Source organism: Bufo gargarizans, chromosome 4 (genome assembly GCF_014858855.1).
Source record: "Bufo gargarizans isolate SCDJY-AF-19 chromosome 4, ASM1485885v1, whole genome shotgun sequence".
Taxonomy (NCBI): domain Eukaryota; kingdom Metazoa; phylum Chordata; class Amphibia; order Anura; family Bufonidae; genus Bufo; species Bufo gargarizans.
In genome coordinates this window covers 443,939,703-443,967,595 of record NC_058083.1, presented here as the reverse complement: position 1 = coordinate 443,967,595, position 27,893 = coordinate 443,939,703, and the positions used below count along the sequence as shown (strand labels likewise).

General features: G+C 46.2%; 1 protein-coding gene across 1 annotated transcript in view; it reads left to right on the top strand.

Moving 5' to 3' along the window:
- The window catches only part of EFEMP1 (EGF containing fibulin extracellular matrix protein 1), a 138,687-nt gene that overhangs the window by 47,415 nt on the left and 63,379 nt on the right, over positions 1-27,893 (top strand). Inside the window, exons 3-4 of the mRNA XM_044289232.1 lie at positions 1,086-1,134; positions 4,385-4,672. Coding sequence (XP_044145167.1) covers positions 1,086-1,134; positions 4,385-4,672 — 337 coding nt within the window. The remainder of the gene's footprint in view (positions 1-1,085; positions 1,135-4,384; positions 4,673-27,893) is intronic.

Genomic DNA, 27,893 nt, shown 5'->3' with positions numbered 1-27,893 from the left:
ATATAGTGCAGTGATAAGAAACAGATTTACTCGAGTCCCCTCCTAAAGTCCCTGAATCTGAAGTTACATAATCTAAAGTCACACCCTTTACAAAATTATGTAAAATATAAGAATGTGAGACGCTGGACTAGCTTAGTCCATATTATTATAGATAATTCATTAATAATTACATATAATTATGTAAGAACTGCACATCTGATGCCCCTGATTATACCAACATGACCCATATGTTATGAGCCAAGCCAAAATAATAGGCATCTTTACTCTGATTCCCCTGGGTGATAATCATTTGTTGAGCTAGCCTTCTGACTAATCTAGTTGTAGTCAAATAACTTATCAAACAAAATTGATAGATAGATAGATAATAGATAGATAGATACACAGATAGACAGATAGATATGAGATAGATAGATAATAGATAAATAGATACACAGATTGACAGATAGATTAGATAGATAGATAGATAGATAAATAGATAGATTGATAGACAGATAGATAATTAGATAGATCAACATTGGATAGATGGATAGATAGATAGATAGATAGATAGATAGATAGATAGATAGATAGATAGATAATTAGATTAATAAATGATAGATAGATAGATGATAGATTTCTTTTTAGGAAAAAATATAATGCAAACTACCAAATCTGGAGAACATACAAATGAACATGCAGCAATAAAACAGCTGATCTAGTGAACTTACTTTTACTCCCTTAAGTGCAATGAACCTACTGAGCAGTGACCAACATCTGTGTGCCAGATTCAGTGGATATTACTTTTCAACAAGAAAACACTGTAACAGCAGAAGTTTTTAACTTGAACTCTAAAAATGTGCATCTAGTTTCAGAGCACTTGGAAAACAGCTTTATAAATCGAGCTGTGGATAAATAAATCATTTCACAGAGCAAAAAAACATCATAATCTCGTAACCGAGGGTGTAGAATAATGAATTATAAAATTGGTTTGATCCAAAAGATTTATACCATGAGATCTTTCCTTGACAGTCAATTTTTAACGCCTGAAATTGATGATTGTGATCCCAGAAAAATATTAACTATATGAATGTTCTGTTCCCATACAGCAATGCACTGATGGTTATGAGTGGGACCCGATAAGGCAGCAATGTAAAGGTAACAGATTTCAGACTTTGTATTCTTGTGCATTATTGCTTTTTATTGTTTATTATTGCTACAATGTACATAGGCACATATAGGATTATATTTATAAATGAACATATATATATATATATATATATATATTTTTATATATATATATATATATATATATATATATATATCAACATTTGCATAACTAATAAACAATTTATTATTGTTATTATTATTATTATTATTAATACATTCTTACAATTGTATGCTTATGAATGCAATTATAAAGGCTCTCCAGTAGTTGCTTTGCAAATATAGAGCAGCATAGGCTATTAATCAAGAATAATTTACAGACTCGGGTGTATGCCTTGTGTATAGCTTGTTCATGGGTTGTCTCCCATCTTGAATACTTCTAGCCCCTGATATGGTGCCCCTAATGCAGCCTACATTTCCCACTGTGCTTCTGACTTTTGACACTGCACTTGATCTGCTCCTATCTAAAAGCATCACGTGAAGATCAGTTACATAGAAGCCATGTAAGAGGCATTTCACTAGCTATATGATGGCTAATGGAACAGAGAAAAGTCAGTAGAGCAGGGGAAGCCATGAATTTATGTTATGTTCGGTGCTTTGGAAATGGAGCATGACCAGTATACCTGGATGATGGACAGCCCTCTATATTGGGCCAATTTAACACAGTTAAGCTGGATTGACACGGGTCGACTGAGTGGCCGATTGTCAGGAAGGAAGCGTTCCTTCCCGAGAGTCGGCTGCTCGTTCAGTGAAGGAGACCGCACATTTACATGCAGCAATCTCCTATACTGTATGAGGACGAGAGATGGCTATTGCTATACCATGTCCTCATACAGAGACATGGTTTCTGAGAAGCAGATCACTGTTTATACAGCACGATTTACTGCCCAGAAGCCATGATTGGTGTTACCTGCATGAACGACAGGATCACTCGATCAACTAGCATTTTGCTCGTTGAACAGGTGATCAGCGGTACATTTACATTGCCAGATTGTCGGCAACGAACGGTCGTTCCTGATAATCTGGCCAATTCTTGAGTAAATGTACCTTTAATGGTGCCAGTTTAACACAGTTAATCTTTGGAAGACAAGGCTCTCCAACATTTGTTTACTTGAACAAGAGAAGAACAATGTAAAATCGAACCAGTTCTCCACACCCTTATTAGCTAATGTTGCAGTGCTTGAGGAGAGACAAGCGACAGTGCTTGAAAAAGTACCATGAGGATGAGATCAAGCTGAGATTAGATGGGCAGCTACAGGAGTTATCACTATGCACAGCTGTAATAGTATACAGTATATGAGCCAATAAAGTGATATTAAACCGGGAAGCCACTTACCTACGAATATGATATGTTCTCTTATTATAATAGCAAGGTAAAAAACAAAGTACGCCCTCTTTGAATTCTATGGTTTTACGTGATAGGGTATAACAAATAAAAAAAAAACTGGTCCTTAGAAGGTCTTAGAATTAGGTAAATGTAACCTCAGATTCTGCTGAATAGGAATACTCACTACATCAGAAACTACTATGAGGTTTTTCTGACACAGTTTAGCGTTCAGCTTTTTAGCTGAGTGGATAAGGTCCTTGCCTCTAATGTACAAGGGAGTTCAAATCCTGGCAGAAACTTTTCAGAAATAGATGCTAAATTACATTTAAATACACTGACTCGAGCAGCGCGCTCGAGCACATGTGGTGTTCGATCAACACTAGTGACCACCATTATAAAAGCAGAAGTTGTGGCAGTTTGCTGGTCTGCAGCATTCAGGCGCATGTTGACAATGCCAAGGAGGAAAAACATCAGCTATTATCTAGAGAAACAATTGTTGCTGGCCATCAATCTGGGGAGGCCATTTCCAAATAATTTGAAGTCCATCAATCTACAGTGAGAAAGATTCTGACAAGTGGTAAATATTCCTGACAGTTAACAATCTTTCCAGTAGTGGACATTCCAGGAAAGTCAGCCCAAGATCAGGCGGTGCAATGCTCAGAGAAACTGAAAAAAAAACAAGAGCTACATCTAAGACTCTACAAGTCTCAGTTACCATGTTAAATGCTCAACTTCACAACAACAGAATAAAAAAATGACTAAATAACTATGGTTTATTTGGAAGGGTTGCCAGGGGAAAACCTATTTTTTTCCTAAAAAGAACTCGGTAGCACAGCTTAAGTTTGTAAAGTTGCATCTGAACAAACCACAAGACTCCTAGAACAATGTTCTTTGGACAAATGAGACCAAACACAGCAGGAGTGCAACGACTGCAGTCACAGTGGATGGAACCGAAACCAGGGGGAGTGGAGTCTGAGGCACATAACAGCTGTGCATTGTCTTCACTCTCCACAGGCCCTCCTCACCCTTTGGTCGTCTCACTGAGGCAGTATTACCTGGAGGGCCCATGAAGAATAAAGACAGTTCACATATGTCTGCCCCCTCCTTTGGGCACCTCACTCAGACAGTGCTCAAGTTGAGCGATGCCTGAGTAAAGCAGCCAGAATGGGGCCAGAGGAGCATTAAAACTGCTCACTGTCTTCACTTTCTACAGGCCCTATAGGCAGTGCTACCTGAGTGAGAGAGGAGCCCCAGTTTCAAATTTGCACTGGGGCCCATGAAAGTCTACTTTTGCCACTCAAACACAGCATATTAATACAAACAGCTCATATCGACCATCCAGCTGGGTGCAGAAGGGTTGATTGTTTTGCAGCCACAGGATCAGTGAGTCGACCATGAACTCCTCTGTATACCAAAGTATTCTAGAGTCAAATGTGAGGTCATCTGTCCAACACCTAAAGCTAAATGACAGTTAAAGGACAATAATCCCAAGCAAATGAGCAAATCTAAAACAGAATGGCTGAAAATAAAAAGAATCAAGGTGTTTCAATGGCTCAATCAAAGTCCAGACTTTAAACTGAAACAATGTTATAAAGAAGAGATTACCCTGAGTTAATACTGCTAAAGGTGGTTCTACAAGGTATCAGATTAATAGGGGGTACTTCGTTTTTCATATATGGCTTTTTAATTTTAAGACTTTCTAAGGACGTTTTTTGTTGTTGTCATGATACATAAAACCCTAGAATTTAAAGAGGGTTTGCTTTGTATTCATGCCTGTTTATCCCAGGTAACAAAATGGCAACCTGTAATGGCAACCTGTTTTTGGACATAAAAAATTCTGGATTTTGATATCTAAATGGCTTCCTTCTTATACTTTGGACCATTGCAAATCACTTCTTTGCTATCTTCTTACAGATATTGATGAGTGTGGGATAATGCAAGAGCCTTGCAAGGGAGGAATGAAATGTGTTAACCATTATGGAGGATACCTTTGCCTACCAAGAACTGCACAGATTTTGTTAAATAATGGCCAAGAAGACACAGTCATCACAGAGACTTCTGGATCTCAGCAAAGCACTGGACAAAATGTGCCTGTAGAAAGACCCAGTATCCCTCAAGATCCAGCTCGCAATTTGCCCAGCACAGTTCAGTTAATGCAGTGTGCGTCTGGCTATGAACTAAATGCACAAAACATGTGTCAAGGTAAGAACAGACTTCTTTCTCCATATGTATATCATAGTATTACAGCTACATTCATAGATTAATATGGATCATCCAGAATCTAGAAGAACAAGGTAAATATACATTTAGGTGCAAATCAAACATGTGCTGCCTCAGTCAATTTTCATATTTACTCCTCTAATGTATATGCAAGTTTAGCCAAGCTCTCCTAATAGAGCAATGCATCAATGGGAAACACCATGTCTTAACCGGGGATTCAATCTGAAGCCTCATGACAATTTGAACATGAAAAATACTAATTGTCAGTAGGACATGATTAATAAATGTCCCATTTTATCTCCAGGTTATATGAAAATGCTGAAATACAGTTCATGGAATCTGATTATCTGAGTATTATTGTACAGATGTGAGATTATTTCAACCTCTCTTTTTGATAGATGATGTGATAAGCATGCCAATGATCATGAAGTAAAGGCATGCCCTAGAGTTAGGCCGCTTTCACATGTCAGTGAATCACAGACGTGTGTCGTCCATGGTCTCCCAACTGTAAACCCGAGGATGACCACAGCACTCGCCCAGAAGGCTTTCAGTGGGTTCCCCTCCATCCGGATCTCCGGATTCAACTGTATACTTATTGAGGAGACAGTACACCGGGAAGTTAGAATAATGCTTCTTTAATTCATTAATATTCAGACACCAGTGGAAATTATTCCAACATTAGTGTAACGTTTCGGGCATTTCCATTTTAGTGCACTTTTTCAAGCTGGTACATGGATAGGCCGCACATCTGGTGTGCATGCACTAAAATGGAAATGCCCGAAACGTTGCACTAATGTTAGAATAATTACCACTGGTGTCTGAATATTAATGAATTAAAAAGCATTAAACTAATTTCCTGGTGTGCTGTCTCCTCAATAAGTATACACATGGTCTCCACGGACATCACATCTACACATTATCTTTTTTTATTTTTTATAATTGCATTTTTATTGAGGAGCTTTCACATAATACGGAACGTATAAACATTCAAAATCCAAGGTAGGAGTCCCCAACAATGGACTAACATCTATTAAGTAAAGTCAAAGACATCTAGAGATAATCTATTGATCTTTACCAGCAATGAGAAATGAGAAAACTGTTGCATATACTATAAATGGCTAACTACCATGCAACAGTGAAGCGTATAAAAGATACCTTCTATAGTAAAAGAGCTAGGGAATAGACAGGACAACACAATGGACATGACAGAAACAATAAGGACAGGACCTAGAGAAGGAAGGAATGGTTGATTTATTTCACCTAACTTTAAGTTCATACTTGTCGAGTGAGCCAATAAGAATCCCATGTCTCCCAAACCAAGTGAAAGAGGTCTACTTTATCCAGTAACAGTGCCGTCATGTATTTCATAGTGCAAACCTCTACTACTCTGACTTACAAATCTGAGAACCCAGGGGAACAGGTCGCTTCCAGAACCAGACAATAAGGCAACAGGCCGCAGTCAAAATTTGCAACACCAATTTAAGCGAGTGCTTCCTAATCGGTGTAGGTAATACATTCAATAGATATGATAGGGGATCAAGTGGAATATCATATGCCAAAAGATCACACAGAAGGGCCTTGACACTACTTCAAAAGGGACGAATGGGTGAACAATCGCAAAAGATATGCTGGAGTGTGCCTCGAGTGATACCACACCTCCAGCAAATTCCCAAGATGACTGGATTCATCCTATGGAGAAGGTCGGGAGTATGATACCAGTACATAAGTATCTTTAGATAAAAGAGACCATGAGGACTTTGGTCTAGAAGTATGGCATAAATATCGTAAATGAGCCCCTTGGTGGACGTTCCCCTCCTACATATGCGTTTGAACGTTGTCGAGTTGATTGAGCAAAATGGCCCAAATCATTGATTTTAATGTATTTATTCACACATCAGTAGTTTTCCACGGTCCATGATTATGGATCCCTCATGCGTGTTGTAGTCTATGGGTCCGTGAAAACCATGGACATAGCACGGATGCTATCAGTGTCTGGTCCATTGTTTTGATGGGTCATTGCTAGAAGATGCTCTGGAGACTAGCTTCAATCGAGCACCAAAGTGCTCGTGTGCTCGAGTCAAACACTTTGCGATGCTCGGGTGTTCTACTGAGCACTCAAGCACAATGGAAGTCAATGGGAGAATCCCAAGCACCCCCTGCTCTGAAGAGGGGAGGGTGTCGGGACTCTAGTTCGGCTTAGGAGTCCCTGCTCTGACTCCATATATAGCTATGTCCATATATGGAGTCAGTGCTTGGGGACACCCCAGTGTATTTAAATCTAATTTAGTCTGTATTTCAGAAATGTTTCTGCCAGGATTAAAACTCACAACCTTCTGTATTAGAGTCAAGGCACTTAACCGCTCAGCTATAATAGCTCCACAGCCTGTTATTGGCTGTGCAGCTATATAGTGTAGGGGTTAAAGTTATGGGCTGTGATGCAGAAGCTGTGAGTTCAAATCCTGTCAGAAACAGAGGTTAAACATTATATATACATATATAGAGAGAGAGAGATGAAAGAAGGCCAGCAGCACACCAAGGACTGTTGTTATCTTCCAAGCTTAGATATATATATATATATATATCGTTTTTATCCATAATATATTTACACATATTATTATATATATATATAATATATAATATATTATAATATATGTGAATATATTATGGCTAAAACATCAGTAGTAGTTTCCCACTTATTATATAAATCTTATTTAACCTCGATTTCTGAAAAAGCTTGTCACATGATTTGAAATCTATAGCTGCATAGCTGAGCACTTAAAAAAAAAATGAAACTTCTACTGTATAGGTCTCAGTAGAAGTACAGTACAGTAGAAGTCAATATTTTTTTTATTTTATTTTTAAGTAACTGGCTATGCAGCTATTATAGTTGAGTGGTTAAGTGCCTTGCCTTTAATATAAAAGGTTGTGAGTTCAAATCTCAGCAGAAACTTTTGTTAAATAGAGGTTAAATTATATTTAAATACACTGGGATGTCCCCAAGCACTGACTCCATGTATGGACATAGCTATATATGGAGTCAGGGACTCCTAAGCTGCGGACTCACACTGAAGGATTCCCTCACTGCACAGCGATCTTCTGAATAGAAATAGAGGGTAAATTAGATTTAAATACACTGACTCGAGCATCATGCTTGAGCACACGCGGTGCTCGGCCGAACTCCGCGATGTGCAGAGCATAGCGGTGTTCGGCCGAGCATGCTCACTTAACACTACTGGAGACCAATTTTCAGCTTAGCAGTATCTGTGGAATCTAAGGGACACACAGAGGGCAAGAAGACACACGGACCAAACACAGATTCTTCATGGATGAACAACTGACCATCTTGTGATGGTTGTCATCACCAACATTGAAGTGTAAAAGAGGACATATACTGTCCCTTTAAATGATGGGAATGAGAACTTAAATGGGTTGTGCAAGAATGGTGGGGTTTTTGTTAAACCCCTTCACTTGGCTGGTCCTGTAAAGGAAAGCTTTTTTTACCTGCTTTCGGGGGTGGCTCCCTGCTCCTTCTCTTGCAAGCCTGGGCTGCTCCACTGGGCTTCCTCACTGTAAGCATCCATAGTTTGATATTGCCAAAGCCAATAAATGGAGACCGGATCTCCATGCGTCATGTGACCACTGGTCATGACATAAGGGGAGCCGGTCACCAATGATTGGTTATAAGCGATGTGAAACCGAATGTTTACAGCGCGGGAGCCCAGTGAAGCATCATAGGCCGGGAAGGGAAAGAGCAGGGAGCCTGCGCCCGGAAGCTGGTAAGTAAGTTTTCATTTACAGGTCCAGCCAAGTGGGGGAGTTTACCAACCCCCACCCCTCGATTCTTGCAAAACCCTTTTAAACTTCCCTTTTCTGTAACAGTAACTGGAAGACTGGCCGGAATCTTATAATACACAAATTATTCTTGGCTCCCATTGGAAGGCTGACATTTTTTCATTTTACTTGCTAAAAGTGTAATTCATGTGGGGAATAAACAGCACACATACATGCATCCAGCATCAAGAGTCACACTTAAGGTTGATATTATTGTAGAGTTAATCAAAACATGATGTGCACCCTCGTGTAATTACCCGCAGATGTATGACCTTTTTCTTCCACTCCAACAGCACTAAATTATATTTTACGAGCAACGTGATGTTGTGGGACCCATTTTAAAAATAATAGTTGAGTCAAGGGAGCTGTGATACTCTTACTGACATCATGCTGAACACTGAAGGACCTTCTGTTTAGATACAGTCGTCCACTCCCTTCTGAGCACTGCACGGATTAAATCTTGATAATGTAAGCAGAACGTTTTTCTTCCGAATTCTGGCTTCAAATAAATGGATCCTCATGACTCATGACTCACACATAAAATGACTTTGAACTTTCTATTTACGCTTTTATTTGGAATATAATATGTTAGTATTTTTATTGGAGTATGAAAAAAGCGTGCGCTTGTTTAATGGTGTCCATCGAGAATCAGAAGGAAAACAGTTGTTAACTAGATGCCAAATGTAAGAATATCATTCTATATGTGGAAAGCAACTGGCATTTAAATTTGCGTGTTTATTAATGACATCTGTGTGTATATGTCTATACTATGTATGTGTGTGACTGTCTGTTCGCTAGCATCGATGTGTGTGCATTTTCGTGTGTATATGTGTGTGCAGAGACTCCATATAAAAATGTTGTATGGGCCTTCCTGCCTCACTCAGGTTCCCAGTACATGTGTGTCAAACACTTCAAGGCAATGTAGAATGCAAAGCGCAAAGTCCCAGGTTTCTGACCAACAGTAGTGACCCTGGGCGGGTCCTTTCTCTGCCCCCCCCCCCCCCCAATACTTACAAAAAATAAATTACCCCTCACAGTAGTATTGCCCTCATTGTACAACCTTCACAGTAGTTTTGTACAGATGTGTGCCCCCTCACAGTAGTTATGCCCACATTGTGCCCTCTCACAGTACTTATTTCCTCTTTGTGCCCCCTTCACAGTAATAATCCCCATTGTGCCCCCTTCACAGTAATAATCCCTATTGTGTCCCCTTCTTAGTAATAATCCCAATTGTGCCCCCTTTATAATAATAATGCCCACTGTGCCCCCTTCATAGTAATAATGCCTATTGTGCCCCGTAATAGTAGTGATGCCCACTATGCTAATAATACCCTCTGTAACCCCTCCATAGTAGAGATCCCCCATTGTGCCCCCTTCACAGTAACAATGCCCACTGTGCCCACTTCATTGTAGTAATGCCCTCTTGCTCTGTGCCCCCTCCATAGTACAGGGAGTGCAGAATTATTAGGCAAGTTGTATTTTTGAGGATTAATTTTATTATTGAATAACAACCATGTTCTCAATGAACCCAAAAAACTCATTAATATCAAAGCTGAATATTTTTGGAAGTAGTTTTTAGTTTGTTTTTAGTTTTAGCTATTTTAGGGGGATATCTGTGTGTGCAGGTGACTATTACTGTGCATAATTATTAGGCAACTTAACAAAAAACAAATATATACCCATTTCAATTATTTATTTTTACCAGTGAAACCAATATAACATCTCAACATTCACAAATATACATTTCTGACATTCAAAAACAAAACAAAAACAAATCAGTGACCAATATAGCCACCTTTCTTTGCAAGGACACTCAAAAGCCTGCCATCCATGGATTCTGTCAGTGTTTTGATCTGTTCACCATCAACATTGTGCAGCAGCAACCACAGCCACCCAGACACTGTTCAGAGAGGTGTACTGTTTTCCCCACTTGTAAATCTCACATTTGATGATGGACCACAGGTTCTCAATGGGGTTCAGATCAGGTGAACAAGGAGGCCATGTCATTAGATTTTCTTTTTTTATACCCTTTCTTGCCAGCCACGCTGTGGAGTACTTGGACGTGTGTGATGGAGCATTGTCCTGCACGAAAATCATGTTTTTCTTGAAGGATGCAGACTTCTTCCTGTACCACTGCTTGAAGAAGGTGTCTTCCAGAAACTGGCAGTAGGACTGGGAGTTGAGCTTGACTCCATCCTCAACCTGGAAAGGCCCCACAAGCTCATCTTTGATGATACCAGCCCAAACCAGTACTCCACCTCCACCTTGCTGGCGTCTGAGTCGGACTGGAGCTCTCTGCCCTTTACCAATCCAGCCACGGGCCCATCCATCTGGCCCATCAAGACTCACTCTCATTTCATCAGTCCATAAAACCTTAGAAAAATCAGTCTTAAGATATTTCTTGGCCCAGTCTTGACGTTTCAGCTTGTGTGTCTTGTTCAGTGGTGGTCGTCTTTCAGCCTTTCTTACCTTGGCCATGTCTCTGAGTATTGCACACCTTGTGCTTTTGGGCACTCCAGTGATGTTGCAGCTCTGAAATATGGCCAAACTGGTGGCAAGTGGCATCTTGGCAGCTGCACGCTTGACTTTTCTCAGTTCATGGGCAGTTATTTTGCGCCTTGGTTTTTCCACACGCTTCTTGCGACCCTGTTGACTATTTTGAATGAAACGCTTGATTGTTCGATGATCACGCTTCAGAAGCTTTGCAATTTTAAGAGTGCTGCATCCCTCTGCAAGATATCTCACTATTTTTGACTTTTCTGAACCTGTCAAGTCCTTCTTTTGACCCATTCTGCCAAAGGAAAGGAAGTTGCCTAATAATTATGCACACCTGATATAGGGTGTTGATGTCATTAGACCACACCCCTTCTCATTACAGAGATGCACATCACCTAATATGCTTGATTGGTAGTAGGCTTTCGAGCCTATACAGCTTGGAGTAAGACAACATGCATAAAGAGGATGATGTGGTCAAAATACTCATTTGCCTAATAATTCTGCACTCCCTGTAGAAATGCTCATTGTGCCCCATAACATTAGTAATGCCCTCTGTGTCCCCTCCATAGTAGTAATGCCCTCTGTGCCCCCAGCTGTTTGAAGAGAGGGCAGCACTCATATGAGAGCTGCTTTCTCTGTTCTGTTCACCTGCTCGCCGTAGCATTTGCAGTGATGAGCAGGTAAACAGAGCAGAGAAGGCAGCGCTCATAAAAAAAAAAAAACGGACATCCCCTTTAAAGACATACTTGGAAAACATTACATACAGCGCTACAGAACATACAGGGTCATACAGTGCCACATACCTCTTACATCCAGTGACTTCTCTTCTCTCATGTAGATATTCTCTTTCCTTAGACAAGACCAGCATGGTGATTTCTTTCAGCGGCACATTGTCTCTGCAGAATTGAACAAACAGACATCTTACTTTCCTACTTTTCCATTATCCTCCCACCTTCTCAACACCCCATCCTGCCACCAGGGCAGGTTCTAGGTGAAATGGGGCCCTGTGGCGGAAAACAATAAGGGCCCCCCCCCCCCCACCCCACATGACACTTGCTGACTTTAACGTCACCTGGCAGCAGCACATCTCCCCCCCCCCCCCCAAAAAAAAAGCACATTTCTCCAGTCCAAACAGAACCAGGGCGGGCTAGTACACTGCTGGCACTGGGATGGATGAGATGGTGCCTGGGATGGATCCGATCCAGTTTAATCAACCAACCTATTAGTAACTGCCCCCCCCCCCAAATGCACATTTCTCCAGTCCAACTGACTCAAAACAGAACCAGGGCGGGCTAGTACACTGGCACAGGTGAGATGGTGCCTGGGATGGATCTGATCCAGTTTAATAAAGCAACCTACCAGACTGGGATGGATCCCGATCCAGTTTAATCAACCAACCAGTTAGTGGTAGGTTGGTTGATTAAACTGGATCGGATCTATCCCAGGCACCATCTAACCCGTCCCAGTGCCAGTATACTAGCCCGCCCTGGTTCTGTTTGGACAGTTGGACTGGAGAAATGTGTATTTGGGGGGGAAAGGGGGCCAATTACTGGTAGGTTGGTTGATTAAACTGGATCGGATCCATCCCAGGCACCATCTCACCCGTCCCAGTGCCAGTATACTAGCCCGCCCTGGTTCTGTTTAGACAGTTGGACTGGAGAAATGTGCATTTGGGTGGGGGGGAGGGGGCCAGTTACTGCCTTACTGGTAGTACCAGTAACTGCCCCCCCCCCCCCAAATGCACATTTCTCCAGTCCAACTGACTCCAAACACAAACAGAACCAGGGCCGCAGGCCGGGCTAGTAGTACACTGGGACGGCCCGGACGGGTGAGATGGTGCCTGGGACTAAGTAAGTGAGTGGGAAACTGGGAATTGATGGATCATGGATCCGATCCAGTTTAATTAACAACAATATAACCAACCTACCAGACAGTAACTGTAATTGGTCTGTGATGATTGACTTCTTGTCATGGTCTTACCTTCTTGCTGTTCTCCTTCGTTTGACATGTGCTGGCGGCCATCTTGGTTTTTGGGTTTCCTGTAGCCTCCCACCCGGCGGCTTCTCCTTCCCACTGGGAGGAGCTGGATGCCTAGCTCATATATATAGGAGGTCTGTGGCTTCAGTTCCTTGCTTGGTCCTCCTGTGTTCACATGCTTCTAAGACTGCTGCTGCTTCTGGTTCCTGATCCTGGCTTCGTCTGACTACCCTGCTGGTTCCTGATCCAGGCTTCGTCTGACTACCCTGCTGGTTCCTGATCCAGGCTTCGTCTGACTACCCTTCTGGTTCCTGACCTCTGGCTTCGCAAGACCCTGCTTCGGTTTAGCCATCCGTTTGGACTTTTGCCTTACAGCTTGATTGTCAATAAAGCCTTCTTATTTCCACTTATCTCTTGTTGTACGTCTGGTTCATGGTTCCATGACATTAGGACCAAGCCATGAATTCTGACGGTACAGGGCCATCCTCGCTACCTACGCTGGTTGCCAGACTTGATCAGCAGGATCACCTGTTGGGTCGGTTCGCTGTGGCGTTGCAAACCCTGCTTGAAAGCACGGCTCATTTAGCTTCCGTTGCCGATGGGTCGGTTGTCGCTCCTGGGTCCGCTCCTACTGCCGCTCCGGTTGTTGCGCCAGAGTCTACCCCAACACCTGTTGCTGCGCCTGCGGTGTTTCGGGGTATGACCGGTTCTGCCCCCCTTCCACAGCGCTTTGGGGGAGAGCCAACTCAGTGCCGAGGTTTCCTTAACCAGGTGGGCATTTATTTCGAGTTGCTGCCACATGACTTTCCTACTGAGAGATCAAAGGTGGGCTTCTTGATCTCGCTGCTCTCGGACAAGGCCTTGGCCTGGGCCAGCCCTTTATGGGAGAACAACAATCCGGTGGTTGCCGAGTTTTCCGGTTTTGTTGCTTCTCTTCGGAAGGTATTCGATGTGCCGGCTCGTGCTGCCTCTGCTGCGAAGCTCCTTATGTCCATCAGACAGGGTTCACGATCCGTAGCTGAATACGCCATTGAGTTTCGTACCCTGGCAGCAGAGGTGGGCTGGAATAATGAGGCTCTGGTCGCTGCTTTCTCTCATGGTCTCTCGGATGCCTTGAAGGATGAGGTTGCAGCTAAGGACCTACCAGTGGAGCTCGAGTCTCTTATTTCTTTCCTGATTTTGATTGACACCAGACTCAGGGAGAGACCTTCCTTTAAGGAGAGCCTGCGGAGGTCTTCTAACAGATTGGCGCCTACGTTTGCTGTCCCACCCGTGCCTCCCTCTCCTCCCACGCCTCCTGGGGATGACTTGTCTGGGGGTGAACCCATGCAGCTGGGGTTTGCTCGCCTGTCCGAGGGGGAGAGGGTACTCCGGAGACGCGAGGGCCGATGCATGTACTGTGGTCTCGGTGGGCATTTTCGGTTGGCATGCCCGAACCGTCCGGGAAACGCTTGCACCTGAGATCCTGTCGGGGGCAGATCTTGGGTGGAGTCTCCTCGTCCCCGGTTTCCCGTGTTGACAAACCACTGATTACTGTTGTCCTCTCCTGGGTCGGGGGCTCGGTGACGACCCAGGCGTTGGTGGACTCTGGTGCTGGTGGTTTGTTCATTGATAGTGTGTTCGCTGCCGCCAATTCCATTCCTCTGCAGCCTCAAGGTTCCCCACTGGCTCTTGAGGCGATAGACGGCAGACCCCTTCTGCCGCCACACGTGACTCATGAGACCCCTCCAGTGGGGATGGCCATTGGTGCCGTTCACAGAGAGTCGGTCTGTCTCCAGGTTATTTCGTCTCCACACTACTCGGTGGTCTTGGGGTACCCCTGGCTCCAGAAGCATAATCCGACTTTCGATTGGAGATCGGCCGAGATCCTCTCGTGGTCACCGCAGTGTGGGGCTAGTTGCATCCATGGGCCTGTCAAGTTGCTGTGTACTTCCTCGGACTCTCTGTTGCCTCCTGAATACGAGGAGTACCGGGATGTATTCGATAAGGTGCGTGCGGTTGCCCTACCTCCGCACCGCCCATACGATTGTGCCATAGAGTTACAATCTGGTGCCGTTCCTCCTCGTGGCAAAGTCTATCCACTGTCGGTAGCGGAGAATGAGGCCATGGAGGAGTACGTGAGGGAGGCACTTTCACGCGGACACATTCGCAAATCCTCGTCCCCGGCAGGGGCTGGATTTTTCTTTGTGAAAAAGAAGGGCGGTGAGTTGAGGCCTTGCATCGATTACAGGGGTCTCAATCGCATCACGATCAAGAACGCTTACCCGATACCCTTGATTTCCGAGCTGTTCGATCGCCTCAAAGGGGCCACGGTCTTTACCAAACTCAACCTGAGGGCGGCATATAACCTGGTAAGGATCAAGGCGGGCGATGAGTGGAAGACCGCGTTTAACACCAGGACCGGTCATTATGAATCCTTGGTTATGCCCTTTGGGTTGTGCAATGCGCCCGCAGTCTTCCAGGAATTCATCAACGATGTTTTCCGTGACCTGTTGCAGCAGTGTGTGGTGGTCTATTTGGATGACATCTTGGTATATTCTGAATCCATGGAGGCCCACATTATGGATGTCAGACGAGTGTTGCAACGGTTACGAGAGAACAAGCTGTTCGGTAAGCTTGAGAAATGCGAATTTCACCGATCCCAGGTAACCTTCTTAGGTTACATCATTTCCGCTGAGGGGTTCTCCATGGATCCTGAGAAGGTTTCGGCTGTCTTACAGTGGCCCCAGCCCAGTGGTCTTCGTGCCCTGCAGCGCTTTTTGGGCTTCGCCAATTATTATCGGAAGTTCATCAGGGACTTTTCCATGTTAGCCAAGCCTCTCACGGATCTGACCAGGAGGGGCAGTAATCCCCAGGCCTGGCCGCTCGAGGCCATCCGAGCTTTTGAGGCTCTAAAGTCCGCCTTTGTGTCGGCTCCGATTCTGTCGCATCCCAACTCTGGGTTGCCTTTTGTCCTCGAGGTGGACGCGTCTGAGACGGGAGTAGGCGCCCTTCTGTCTCAGCGTAGAACACCAGAGGGTCCTCTGCTTCCTTGTGGGTTTTACTCCCGGAAACTGTCTTCCGCGGAGTGCAACTATCAGATTGGTGACAGGGAGTTATTGGCCATCGTGCAGGCCCTTAAAGAATGGAGGCACTTGCTCGAGGGCTCGGTGGTTCCGGTTCTCATCCTGACGGACCACAAGAATCTGACCTACCTCTCTGAGGCCAAGAGATTGACACCACGTCAGGCCAGATGGGCTCTGTTCTTGTCACGTTTTAATTACGTGGTCTCCTACCTACCCGGTTCCAAGAACATCAGAGCGGATGCCTTATCACGGCAGTACTCCGAGCTGTCCGGGGAGGAGTCGATTCCGACTTCGGTCATACCTCCGAACCAGATCCTGGCCGCCATTCGCACCAGCCTGACCTCTCCCCTGGGTGAGCAGATTTTGGCGGCTCAATCTGGTGCTCCCTCTGGGAGACCCAACGGCAGATGTTTTGTGCCTGAGGAGTTGCGCACTCGGTTGTTGCGAACCTACCATAACTCCAAGGCCGCGGGGCATCCTGGAAAGAATCAGCTGTCCTGGGCTGTTTCACGTCTGTTCTGGTGGCCTTCTCTACGTTCCGACATCGCCGCATATGTAGCGGCATGCTCCGTTTGTGCCCAGAGTAAGTCCCCTCGGCACCTTCCGTTGGGCCTTTTGCAACCCATAGCCACCGGGGAGCGTCCATGGTCACACCTGGGGATGGATTTCATTGTGGACCTCCCTGCATCCCGAGGCCATACGGTCATTCTCATGATTGTGGATCGGTTTTCCAAAATGTGCCACTGTGTTCCTCTCAAGAAGTTACCCTCTGCACAAGAGTTGGCCACGATTTTTGCCAGGGAGGTCTTCCGGTTGCACGGGTTGCCCAAGGAGATTGTGTCGGATCGGGGGAGTCAGTTTGTGTCCAGGTTCTGGCGCGCCTTTTGCTCCCAGTTGGGGATTCATCTCTCTTTCTCCTCGGCCTACCACCCTCAGTCCAATGGGGCCGCAGAACGATCCAATCAGGCCTTGGAGCAATTCCTTCGTTGCTATGTCTCCGATCACCAAGACAATTGGGTTGACCTCCTGCCTTGGGCTGAGTTTGCCAGGAACACGGCGGTGAACTCTTCCTCTGGGACGTCTCCCTTCATGGCCAATTATGGGTTCCAACCTGCCGTGTTACCGGAGGTATTCTCTCCCCAGGATATTCCGGCTGTGGAGGATCACCTTTCCGTCCTACGTGCTTCTTGGGTACAGATCCAGAGGTCCCTTGAGGTCTCTGCGCAGCGCCAGAGACTCCAGGCTGATCGCAGACGAGCGCCCGCTCCTTCCTACCAGGTCGGAGACCGCGTATGGTTGTCCACCCGCAACCTCAACCTTCGAGTGCCCACTCCCAAGCTGGCGCCTCGCTTTGTTGGTCCCTTCCGAGTGCTTCGCAGGGTAAACCCGGTAGCCTATGCCCTTGCGCTTCCTCCTGGCATGCGGATCTCCAACGTGTTTCATGTCTCCCTGTTGAAGCCACTGGTGTGTAATCGTTTCACTTCCTCGGTTCCTCGGCCTCGTCCGGTCCAAGTGGGCAATCGTGAGGAGTATGAGGTGAGCAATATCCTGGACTCACGCCTGGTCCGCGGTCGGGTGCAGTTTTTGGTCCATTGGCGTGGTTATGGTCCAGAGGAGCGTTCCTGGGTTCCCTCCGCAGATGTCCATGCTCCTGCCTTGCTCCGAGCCTTCCACGCACGCTTCCCTCAGAAACCGTTCTTTACTCCGCGGAGGAGGGGCCCTTGAGGGGGAGGTACTGTCATGGTCTTACCTTCTTGCTGTTCTCCTTCGTTTGACATGTGCTGGCGGCCATCTTGGTTTTTGGGTTTCTTGTAGCCTCCCACCCTGCGGCTTCTCCTTCCCACTGGGAGGAGCTGGATGCCTAGCTCATATATATAGGAGGTCTGTGGCTTCAGTTCCTTGCTTGGTCCTCCTGTGTTCACATGCTTCTAAGACTGCTGCTGCTTCTGGTTCCTGATCCTGGCTTCGTCTGACTACCCTGCTGGTTCCTGATCCAGGCTTCGTCTGACTACCCTGCTGGTTCCTGATCCAGGCTTCGTCTGACTACCCTTCTGGTTCCTGACCTCTGGCTTCGCAAGACCCTGCTTCGGTTTAGCCATCCGTTTGGACTTTTGCCTTACAGCTTGATTGTCAATAAAGCCTTCTTATTTCCACTTATCTCTTGTTGTACGTCTGGTTCATGGTTCCATGACACTTCTGTAGACTGGACTTGGATTCTTGGAAGTTGGAACTTCAGTGGAAGTTTGGAACTTGGCTGAGGGCTGGCTGCCTTTTGACTGTGGGCGGCGGGCGGCGGGCTACGGGCCTTCCCTGGGGCTGGTAGAGTCAGACTGGGCTGTGGCTGGCTGGCTGCCGATGGCGCTTGCTTTGCTTGCTCCTTCTTCAATCCAAGTTCTCTGCTCTGGGTGGGGGGGCGGAGCCTGTGGCAATGTCAGCCAGACATTAGACGTGCCTGCCTGTGCCGTGCATGCCGCTGCTCCAGTCTCAAATCTCTTAAAGAGACAAGCAGCGCAGCGCAGGCACAGTGGGGGGCCCCTCCACTCCAGTCTTAATGACATTACGGCGGCGCAGCGCTGTCTCCAGACCGGACCGTCGGGGCCACCCGGCGCCACAGGCACACAATAGAATTATAGATATAGTAGTAGTTGCGGCCAGGCCGGCGCTGGGGGCCCCTTGCCCCCCTTGCCTCTATGATAGCGCCGGCCCTGCCTGCCACCCCCAATACTGTGTCCACTGTGCTACCCAATACTTTCCTGCAGAAACAGACCCCCTGAAAATACTGGTACCATACAGATAGTGCGTCAGTACAAAAACACCCCTTTATATTGTGTGCTAGTAATTAAAAAAAAAACACCTTCCTTTCAGATCAGACCCCCATATAAAACCCTAAATGAGATCTCCCAATCTCAGACCAAACCCCCTTCAGACCTCTATGTCAGACCCTATATAAGACCCCAGTTTTAAACCTCAGAACAGACCGCCATTAGACCTCCATGAAAGACCCCGACCCAATATCAGATCCCAGATAAGACCCCCATTAGACCTCCAGACCCACAAATAAGACCAGACCCCCATATCAGACCTCCAGACCCCCATTAGACCTTCAGACTCCCATTAGACCTCCAGACCCCATTAGACCTCCAGGCCCCATATCTGACCCCCATTAGACCTCCAGACCCCCAATTCAGACCTCCAGACACCCAATTAGACCCCCATTAGACCTCTATACCCCAAGACAGACCTTCAGACCCCTAATCAGACCCCCATTAGACCTCTAGACCCCCCAGTCAGACCTCCAGTCCCCACAGTCAGACGTCCAGACCCCCAGTCAGACCTCCAGACCCCCAAGTCAGACCTCCAGACCCCCATTTGACCACTCCAGACTCCCAGTCAGACCTCCAGACCCCCATTAGACCTCCAGACCCCCAGTCAGACCTTCAGACCCCCCATTAGACCACTCCTGACCCCCCAATTCAGACCTCCAGACCACTCCAGACGCCCCCATAGACCTATCCAGACCCCCCATTAGACCTCCATATCAGACCTCAGATCAGACTGCAAAATAATAAAGTCACTTATCTCTCCTGTCGCCACACTCCATGTCCTGGCTGTCTTCTCTACTCAGGAACGGCGCTGCAGTCACCTGACCTCCTGCAGTGTCAGGTCAGAGTGCGCTCTGTATGTCCTGAAGCTGAAGGCAGCCAGGACTAGAGACAGCCTTGCGGTTGGCCCGGGGGTCATTTCACTGGCACTTTGCGCGTTCACGATTCGCTAAACATGCAAACATATGGCATGTCCGCCGGCGCCATATTATTTTGTATTGTGCTGAACTTTGACCACATCAGGTGGGACAGGACAGCCAATTGAGATGTTTCAGCACATGAACACACCCCCACCCTATAACAGAACCCGATCTGGCAGCCATTTTACATTCTGTGTTTTGCCAGTGTAGGGAGAGGTTGTTTTGTGTAGCAGGGACAGACTGTTAGGGACACCAAATGCTAGCTAAATAGGGCCACAAAAGTCCTTTTAAGGACTGGCATAGGTGTGCTATCGATAGGTGTGATATACTGAGGGGTGTGATATACTTATAATATGCTTTCTAGCATAGAAAGTATATTATAGTGCATTTGCATTGTGCAGCAGTTGTGTGCGGTTCTGCTGCTATACCGCAGCTATACAGAGGGACAAACGCTATGGAACAACTAATTGCAACTGGTGTGCTATACCAGTTGCCCCCAGAAAAATCTGATTGAGGTGGGGTGTGAGATACCTATAATATAATTTCTATATAGTGCATTTGTATTGTGCAGCATTTGTGTGCGGTTCTGCTGAGATACCGCAGCTATACAGAGGGACAAACGTCATTGGAGCAACTATTTGCAACTGGTGTGATATACCAGTTGCCCCCCAAAAAAACTGATTAGGGGTTCTATATACCTGCTTCCACTAACACTGCTCTTCTATAGGGACTTTGTCACAGGGTCATTTTGAAAATGACAGGCAGAGGAAGAGGCAGGCCATTCCGCAGGTAGGAGTCGGGCAGGTGCACCAGGCCGGAGCCTAAGTGGGAAGTTGGAAAAGGTACATGTGATTATGTCAAAGGACGCACCAGAGTTGGTTGAGTGGCTCACTCAGCCTTCCGCTTCTGCACCCTACTCATCCTCTGTATCTGCACCCTCCTCACTCTCTGCTGTGTGCACCTCCAAAGACTCCACCACCACCACCATAGCCCCTCCACTCGACTCTCCATTATTTTCCCATCAATTCCCAGACTCTTCCTTAGTGCAGCCATTCTTGGCATCGGATAAGGAAGAGGAGGTAGCAACGGTCGCCACCCAGCGGTCTGACGACAGTACCCAGATCCGCCCAAGGATGGTGATCCCCGCTGTTGGTGCCTACTCAGAGATCTCTAATGTCAGTGTTGGTGAAGGTGACGATGATGACGTGTTGATGGATGTCATGTGGGTGCCTACAAGAGAGGAAGAGGAGGGGAGTTCAGAGGGAGAGACGGAGCAACAGATAGAGAGGAGAGGGAAGAGAAGCAGGCAGAACTCGCAGTGCACAGTAGGCAAAAGCAGACTGCAAATGTATCTGGAGCAAGCCATCCACCATGCACGGTCACATCTTGCACTCCCAGGACGCCGGCAAATGGCTCCGCAGTGTGGGCTTTTTTTAACGTGTCAGCTGCTGCCATCTGCAGCCTTCGCTGTGAACACATAAGTCGCAGTAAGCCCAACACTCACCTAGGGACGACCTCCTTAAGGTACCTGCCCAGTGGAAGAAACGCCGTCAGAACCCACAAAGCCACACTCCTGGTGCTCCACGTCCTTCCTCTTGTCCTTTTCCTTCTCCTCTCTCCTCCCATTTGTCCTCCACTTCACCTTACACCGTTCCGTCGTCTCGTTCCTCTGGCACAAGGCAGACTTCCATGTCTCAAATGTTAGAGCGTAAAATGCCCAATGGCTGATCGCTGGCTTGTAGGAACTGCTAGCCCACCAACTACTGCCATAAAAATCGGAGGCCTTTAGAAAATTTGTAGCCATTGGCACACCGCAAGGGAAGGTCCCCGAAAGGAAATATTTCTCCCAGAAGGGCATCCCAGAGGCAAGTGAATATATTTCTGGCACACAATGTCAGTGCCAAGATACATCTGACCACAGACACGTGATCTAGCAAACATGGGCAGGGAACATGGGCAGGGAAGGTACATAACTATTACTGCCCACTGGGTGAACCCTCTGATGGCCGTCAAGCATGTAACCCTTGGCACCCGTGTGGATTTGGTGTTACCGCCACAGATTTCATGCAGGCCTGCCTCTTCTCCTCCTCGTACTCCATCCTCCATCTCCTCCTCGGCTGACTCCTCCTTTTCCACTGCTACCGCAATGCTAAATGAATAACCAGGGGGGGCTACTCCATCTGAGAATAGTCAGCAGGAGTCTGAAGAGGAGTGTGGCTGGTGGGAGGAGGAGGAGGAAAAGGAGCAAGAAGAGCAGGGTTTTAAGGGGACTTTAAACTTTTCGGAGATTCCTGGTGTTGTCCGTGGCTGGGGGGAGGAGACCGAGGACGACATTCTCTTGTCGGCGCTCCACCGCTTCCATTTTAGTGCAAATGGAGCCCTTTATGCTCATGCTCCGGTGTTTGAAGAGGGACCCCCGTATAAAAAGCATAAAGGGCAAGGACCAGTACTGGGTGGCAATGTACTTAGACCCCCAGTACAAACACAAAATGGCAGACATGTTACCAGCATCACAGAGGTCTGGCAGAATGCAGCATTTCCAGTTCTTGCTGCGAGAGATGCTGCATTCTGCTGTTGCGGGTGTTGGCAGAGGAATTTCCACCCACAGGGAAACAGGTGTGGGTAACAATCCTACCGCACCTGCAAGAAGAGGGCAGTTTGAAGATGTGTTGGTCACTTCGGATATGAGATCATTCTTGCAACCAACCCATCGACAGCCGCCCTCCGGATCCAGCCTCAGGGAACGCCTAAACCAAAAGGTATCCGACTACATCGGGTTAACGGCCAATGTGGACGCTCTGAAAAGCGAGAAACCCCTAGACTACTGGGTGTGCAGGATTGACCTGTGGCCAGAGCTGGCACAATTTGCCATGGAACTCTTGGCTTGCCCCTCGTCCAGTGTCCTGTCCGAAAGGACGTTCAGCGCAGCAGGGGGTATCGTGACCGATAAGCGCAGTCGCCTAGCTCATGACAGTGTGGACTACCTCACATTTCTAAAAATTAATGAGGCATTGATCTCGAAGGAATTCAACACCTCTGACTACCACGTGTAATTGAATTTCCTCATGCCAACCCACACATATCCGCCACCACCCAGAACAAAGAATGGTCCTTGTCTTATGTATATACAGCGGCATAAAAGGCCTTTTCAGTCAGGTTAATGCCTAATGTTTGGGGTCTGTACTGGCCTACAGTAAAATTTGTATTTAGTGACCGCCTAATGTACCTCCCGCCACATAATCACAAGTTATTTTCTATCAGGTGAATGCCTCATTTTTGGGGCCCGTACTCCCATGGCCTAAAATAACATCTTTCTAGGCTCCAGCAGGGCACCTTTTTGAGAGTTTCCCTGATTAAAATACTTATTATTATTACAAATATTTTTTATTGGAATTGTTACCATTGATCCCACTCTGGCATGTCACTGTCCATGTTGTTGGACTATTTGTGCACTTCTAGTAAGTATTTGGTGGCTGCAAATATGACCTGAAGGTTTTTCAGATTTGCCTGTCATTAAACTAAATAGAGCCCGCTGCGAACGCGTGGTTCGCGAACATTTGATCACGAACGCGAGTTTGCGAAAAGTCCCGACCGATGTTCATCCATCACTAGCCAGGACACAGCAGCTAGTGAGAAGAGCGAGCAGGAGGAGGGGTAAGTACTGCACAGCGATCACATCGTTTCTCTCCACCTTCTCCTGCAGACTAGTGAGCGCTGCACTGCATCTTATAAAGGAAAAAGCAATAAGCGCTTCCATCTGTATTGATGGAAGCGCTTATTTCTTCTGTTCTTGCACCCCCCTTAGAGCTGGCACCTAGGGCGGACCGCCCCCCACCTCTCTCCCGGACACGTCACTGCTGACGAATTTAAATTTTTTGCTTCTTTTTTTCATTGAGCAGAATTGGCCATAGCTGCTGAGTTTCTACTGTTTCAAACAGCAGAGGCCCGGGGCTAATGTCTGTGATTGGCCATAAGGCTGATCGCAGACTTAACCCCTCAGATGCAGTGGTCAAATGTGAAATCTCTTCTTTCCCTAAAATAAAAATAAACAGAAATAATCATAGGCATCAACGAGTCCAAAAACTCCTGTACCAGTAAAATGTAAAAAAATGTTATCCTTTACAGCAAACTGCATAATGGAAAAAAATCTAAATGCCCAATTTGCAATTTTTTTATCACTTTATCTACCCCCCAAAAAATTATAAAAAGTGAGCAAAAAGGCTTACATACCTCAAAATGGTATCAAGGAAAACTACAACTAAAGTTTTCAAATTTTTATTTTTTTTTTAAAACAAACTACACATGTGGTATTGTTTTATTCGTACTGACCTGGAGAATAAAGGTCACAGGTCAGTTTTACCATATAGGAAACGCTGTAAAAACAAAACCCATAAAACTGTGTCTGAATTGCGTTTTCTTTCCAATTATACCCCATTTGGCATCTTTTTTCCCACTACATTGTATGCAATATTAAATGGTGCCATTAGAAAATACAACTTGCCCCACACAAAAAAAAAAAACTTTATAAGGCTTTGTGAACAGAAAGATAAAAAAAAAAAAATGGCTCTGTGAAGCCGGGGAGAAAAAAAACGAAAATGCAAAAATGGAAATTTGCCTGGTCCTCTAAGGCTTAACTTAAAAAAAATTGTAACAAAAAGAAATGGCCCTTGGCCTCATCCACGTTGTCCAACTTTTACATCACAAAAAGTGGAGCAGGTGCTTCAAAAATATGGTGCTCATTCTGAACACTATATTTTTCTCAATGTATTTACTGCCATAAACACACTGAAAAATCACCACTATACAGCTCTGAATCCCTTCAAAAAATATATTACCCCTGCTACTGCTAAGGGGAGCTCAGTGCATAGAAATTGCAGTGGCAGCATCATGAAAATGCAGTGCTTTCATGTTGGAAGAGAGAAAGTTCAGTGCTGGGCCCCTCCACTTTTTTCCTGCCTCCTTTGAAGGTGTGCCAGTGTTAAAGTATTTATAATTTTTTAAATGTCTATGATTTGTGTGTATGTCTGTATGTGTGTAAATGTACAGTATGTCTATCTGTGTGTTTGTACATATGCATGTGTCTGCATATGTCCATATGAGTGTTTATACAGTGTTTCCCCGAAAATGAGACATCCCCGAAAATAAGACCTACTTCTAGTTTTGCCTCTCACTGTAATATAAGGCACCCCCCCCCCCCCCCCCCCGAAAATAAGACCTCCCCGATAATAAGACATCCCCCGAAAATAAGGCCTCCCCAATAATAAAGCCACCCCAGAATATAAGGCCCCCAAAGCTACGGTCCCGTAAGCCGTCTGACTCCTCTGGACCCTACAAGCGCCGCCACGCAGCTCACTGATTGGCCGCAGCGCAAGCGGTGCAAGGTCTCTTTAAATAAGAGAGCCATCGCCGCCGCCAGGACAAGCTGCCGCCTTCTTCCGCCCGCTGCTCGCTCTGCCCTGGCACGGACACACAGGGGTGACCATTAGGAGGGGGAAAATATCTGATGGAAGGTGGGGGATTTCTGGCGAAGGCTGTCCACTGGCACAGGGGAGGGGGATCATTTAAAATGACAGAGGGGGATCAGGGTGGGGAGGGGGATCATTTAAAATGACAGAGGGGGATCAGAGAGGGGAATCAAAATGACACAAGAGGGTCAGAAGAGGGTAGTAAAGAGGGTAGTAAAAAGGGTAGTAAAATGGTACGGTAATCCCCCCCCCCCCCCCCCTCTGATTCTCCTGTGCCATTTTGATTCCCCTTCTGATCCCCCTGTGTCATTTTAAGTGATCCCCCTCCCCACCCTGATACCCCTGTGCCATTTTAAGTGATCCCCCTCCCCACCCTGATACCCCTGTGCCATTTTAAGTGATCCCCCTCCCCAGCCTGATACCCCTGTGCCATTTTAAGTGATCCCACTCCCCACCCTGATACCCCTGTGCCATTCTTCTTCATGGAAAAATAAGAGATCCCTGAAAATAAGACCTAGCGAATCTTTGGGAGCAAAAATTAATAAAAAGGCACTGTCTTATTTTCGGGGAAACAGGGTAACTATGTAAGTATGTTTGTGTGTGGACATGTGTATGAAGTTTTTATTTTGTGCTATAAAAAAGTTTGTCTGTTTTTCATTATTGTTTTGAAGTCTTTATGCCACATGATTTCCTGCTCATTCATTCTACTTTATATAAAAAAAAATTTGTAGCAAACGCTCCGTTTGTCTCCTATCGGTCTTTGAGTGATGACATGATGTACTGCCAATCACTGGCTTCATCAATCATGTGCTTTGTATACTGGCGTCATCGCTGAGGCAGAGGACTAGAGATGAGCGAATTTCGACGGTTCACCAAATTTTTCGAAAGAATTTGGTTCAATCAGAATTTATTTGTGGTGAATCGCATAAAAAAAATGCTATTTCCCGGCTGCAGAGAGCGTTTATAGTGGAGTAGAACACTGTGCCTTGCACTAACACGCATAGGGAGTCTGCTGTGTTAGTGAAACAATACTGTGAGTCAGTATGACCTGCAGATGACAGGCGTTGCTCTTAGAATCACTGCACACTTCACTTGGACAGTTACGGAGCCAAAACTGACCAAATAACTCAAGTGTGAACTAGAGTTGAGCGAACACCTGGATGTTCGGGTTCGAGAAGTTCGGCCGAACATCCCGGAAATGTTCGGGTTCGGGATCCGAACCCGATCCGAACTTCGTCCCGAACCCGAACCCCATTGAAGTCAATGGGGACCCGAACTTTTCGGCACTAAAAAGGCTGTAAAACAGCCCAGGAAAGAGCTAGAGGGCTGCAAAAGGCAGCAACATGTAGGTAAATCCCCTGCAAACAAATGTGGATAGGGAAATGAATTAAATTAAAAATTAAATAAATAAAAATTAACCAAAATCAATTGGAGAGAGGTTCCATAGCAGAGAATCTGGCTTCCCGTCACCCACCACTGGAACAGTCCATTCTCAGATATTTAGGCCCCGGCACCCAGGCAGAGGAGAGAGGTCCCGTAACAGAGAATCTGTCTTCATGTCAGCAGAGAATTAGTCTGCATGTCATAGCAGAGAATGAGGCTTCACGTCAGCCACCACTGCAACAGTCCATTGGCATATATTTAGGCCCAGCACCCAGGCAGAGGAGGGAGGTCCCGTAACAGAGAATCTGTCTTCATGTCAGCAGAGAATTAGTCTGCATGTCATAGCAGAGAATGAGGCTTCACGTCAGCCACCACTGCAACAGTCCATTGGCATATATTTAGGCCCAGCACACACACAGGCAGAGGAGAGAGGTCCCGTAACAGAGAATCTGGCTTCATGTCAGCAGAGAATCAGTCTGCATGTCATAGCAGAGAATGAGGCTTCACGTCAGCCACCACTGCAACAGTCCATTGGCATATATTTAGGCCCAGCACACACACAGGCAGAGGAGAGAGGTCCCGTAACAGAGGATCTGGCTTCATGTCAGCAGAGAATCAGTCTGCATGTCATAGCAGAGAATCAGGCTTCACGTCAGCCACCACTGCAACAGTCCATTGTCATAAATTTAGGCCCAGCACCCAGGCAGAGGAGAGAGGTCCCGTAACAGACAATCTGGCTTCATGTCAGCAGAGAATTAGTCTGCATGTCATAGCAGAGAATGAGGCTTCACGTCAGCCACCACTGCAACAGTCCATTGGCATATATTTAGGCCTAGCACACAGGCAGAGGAGAGAGGTCCCGTAACAGACAATCTGGCTTCATGTCAGCAGAGAATCAGTCTGCATGTCATAGCAGAGAATGAGGCTTCACGTCACCCACCACTGCAACAGTCCATTGGCATATATTTAGGCCTAGCACACAGGCAGAGCAGAGAGGTCCCGTAACAGACAATCTGGCTTCATGACAGCAGAGAATCAGTCTGCATGTCATAGCAGAGAATGAGGCTTCACGTCACCCACCACTGCAACAGTCCATTGGCATATATTTAGGCCTAGCACACAGGCAGAGCAGAGAGGTCCCGTAACAGACAATCTGGCTTCATGACAGCAGAGAATCAGTCTGCATGTCATAGCAGAGAATGAGGCTTCACGTCACCCACCACTGCAACAGTCCATTGGCATAT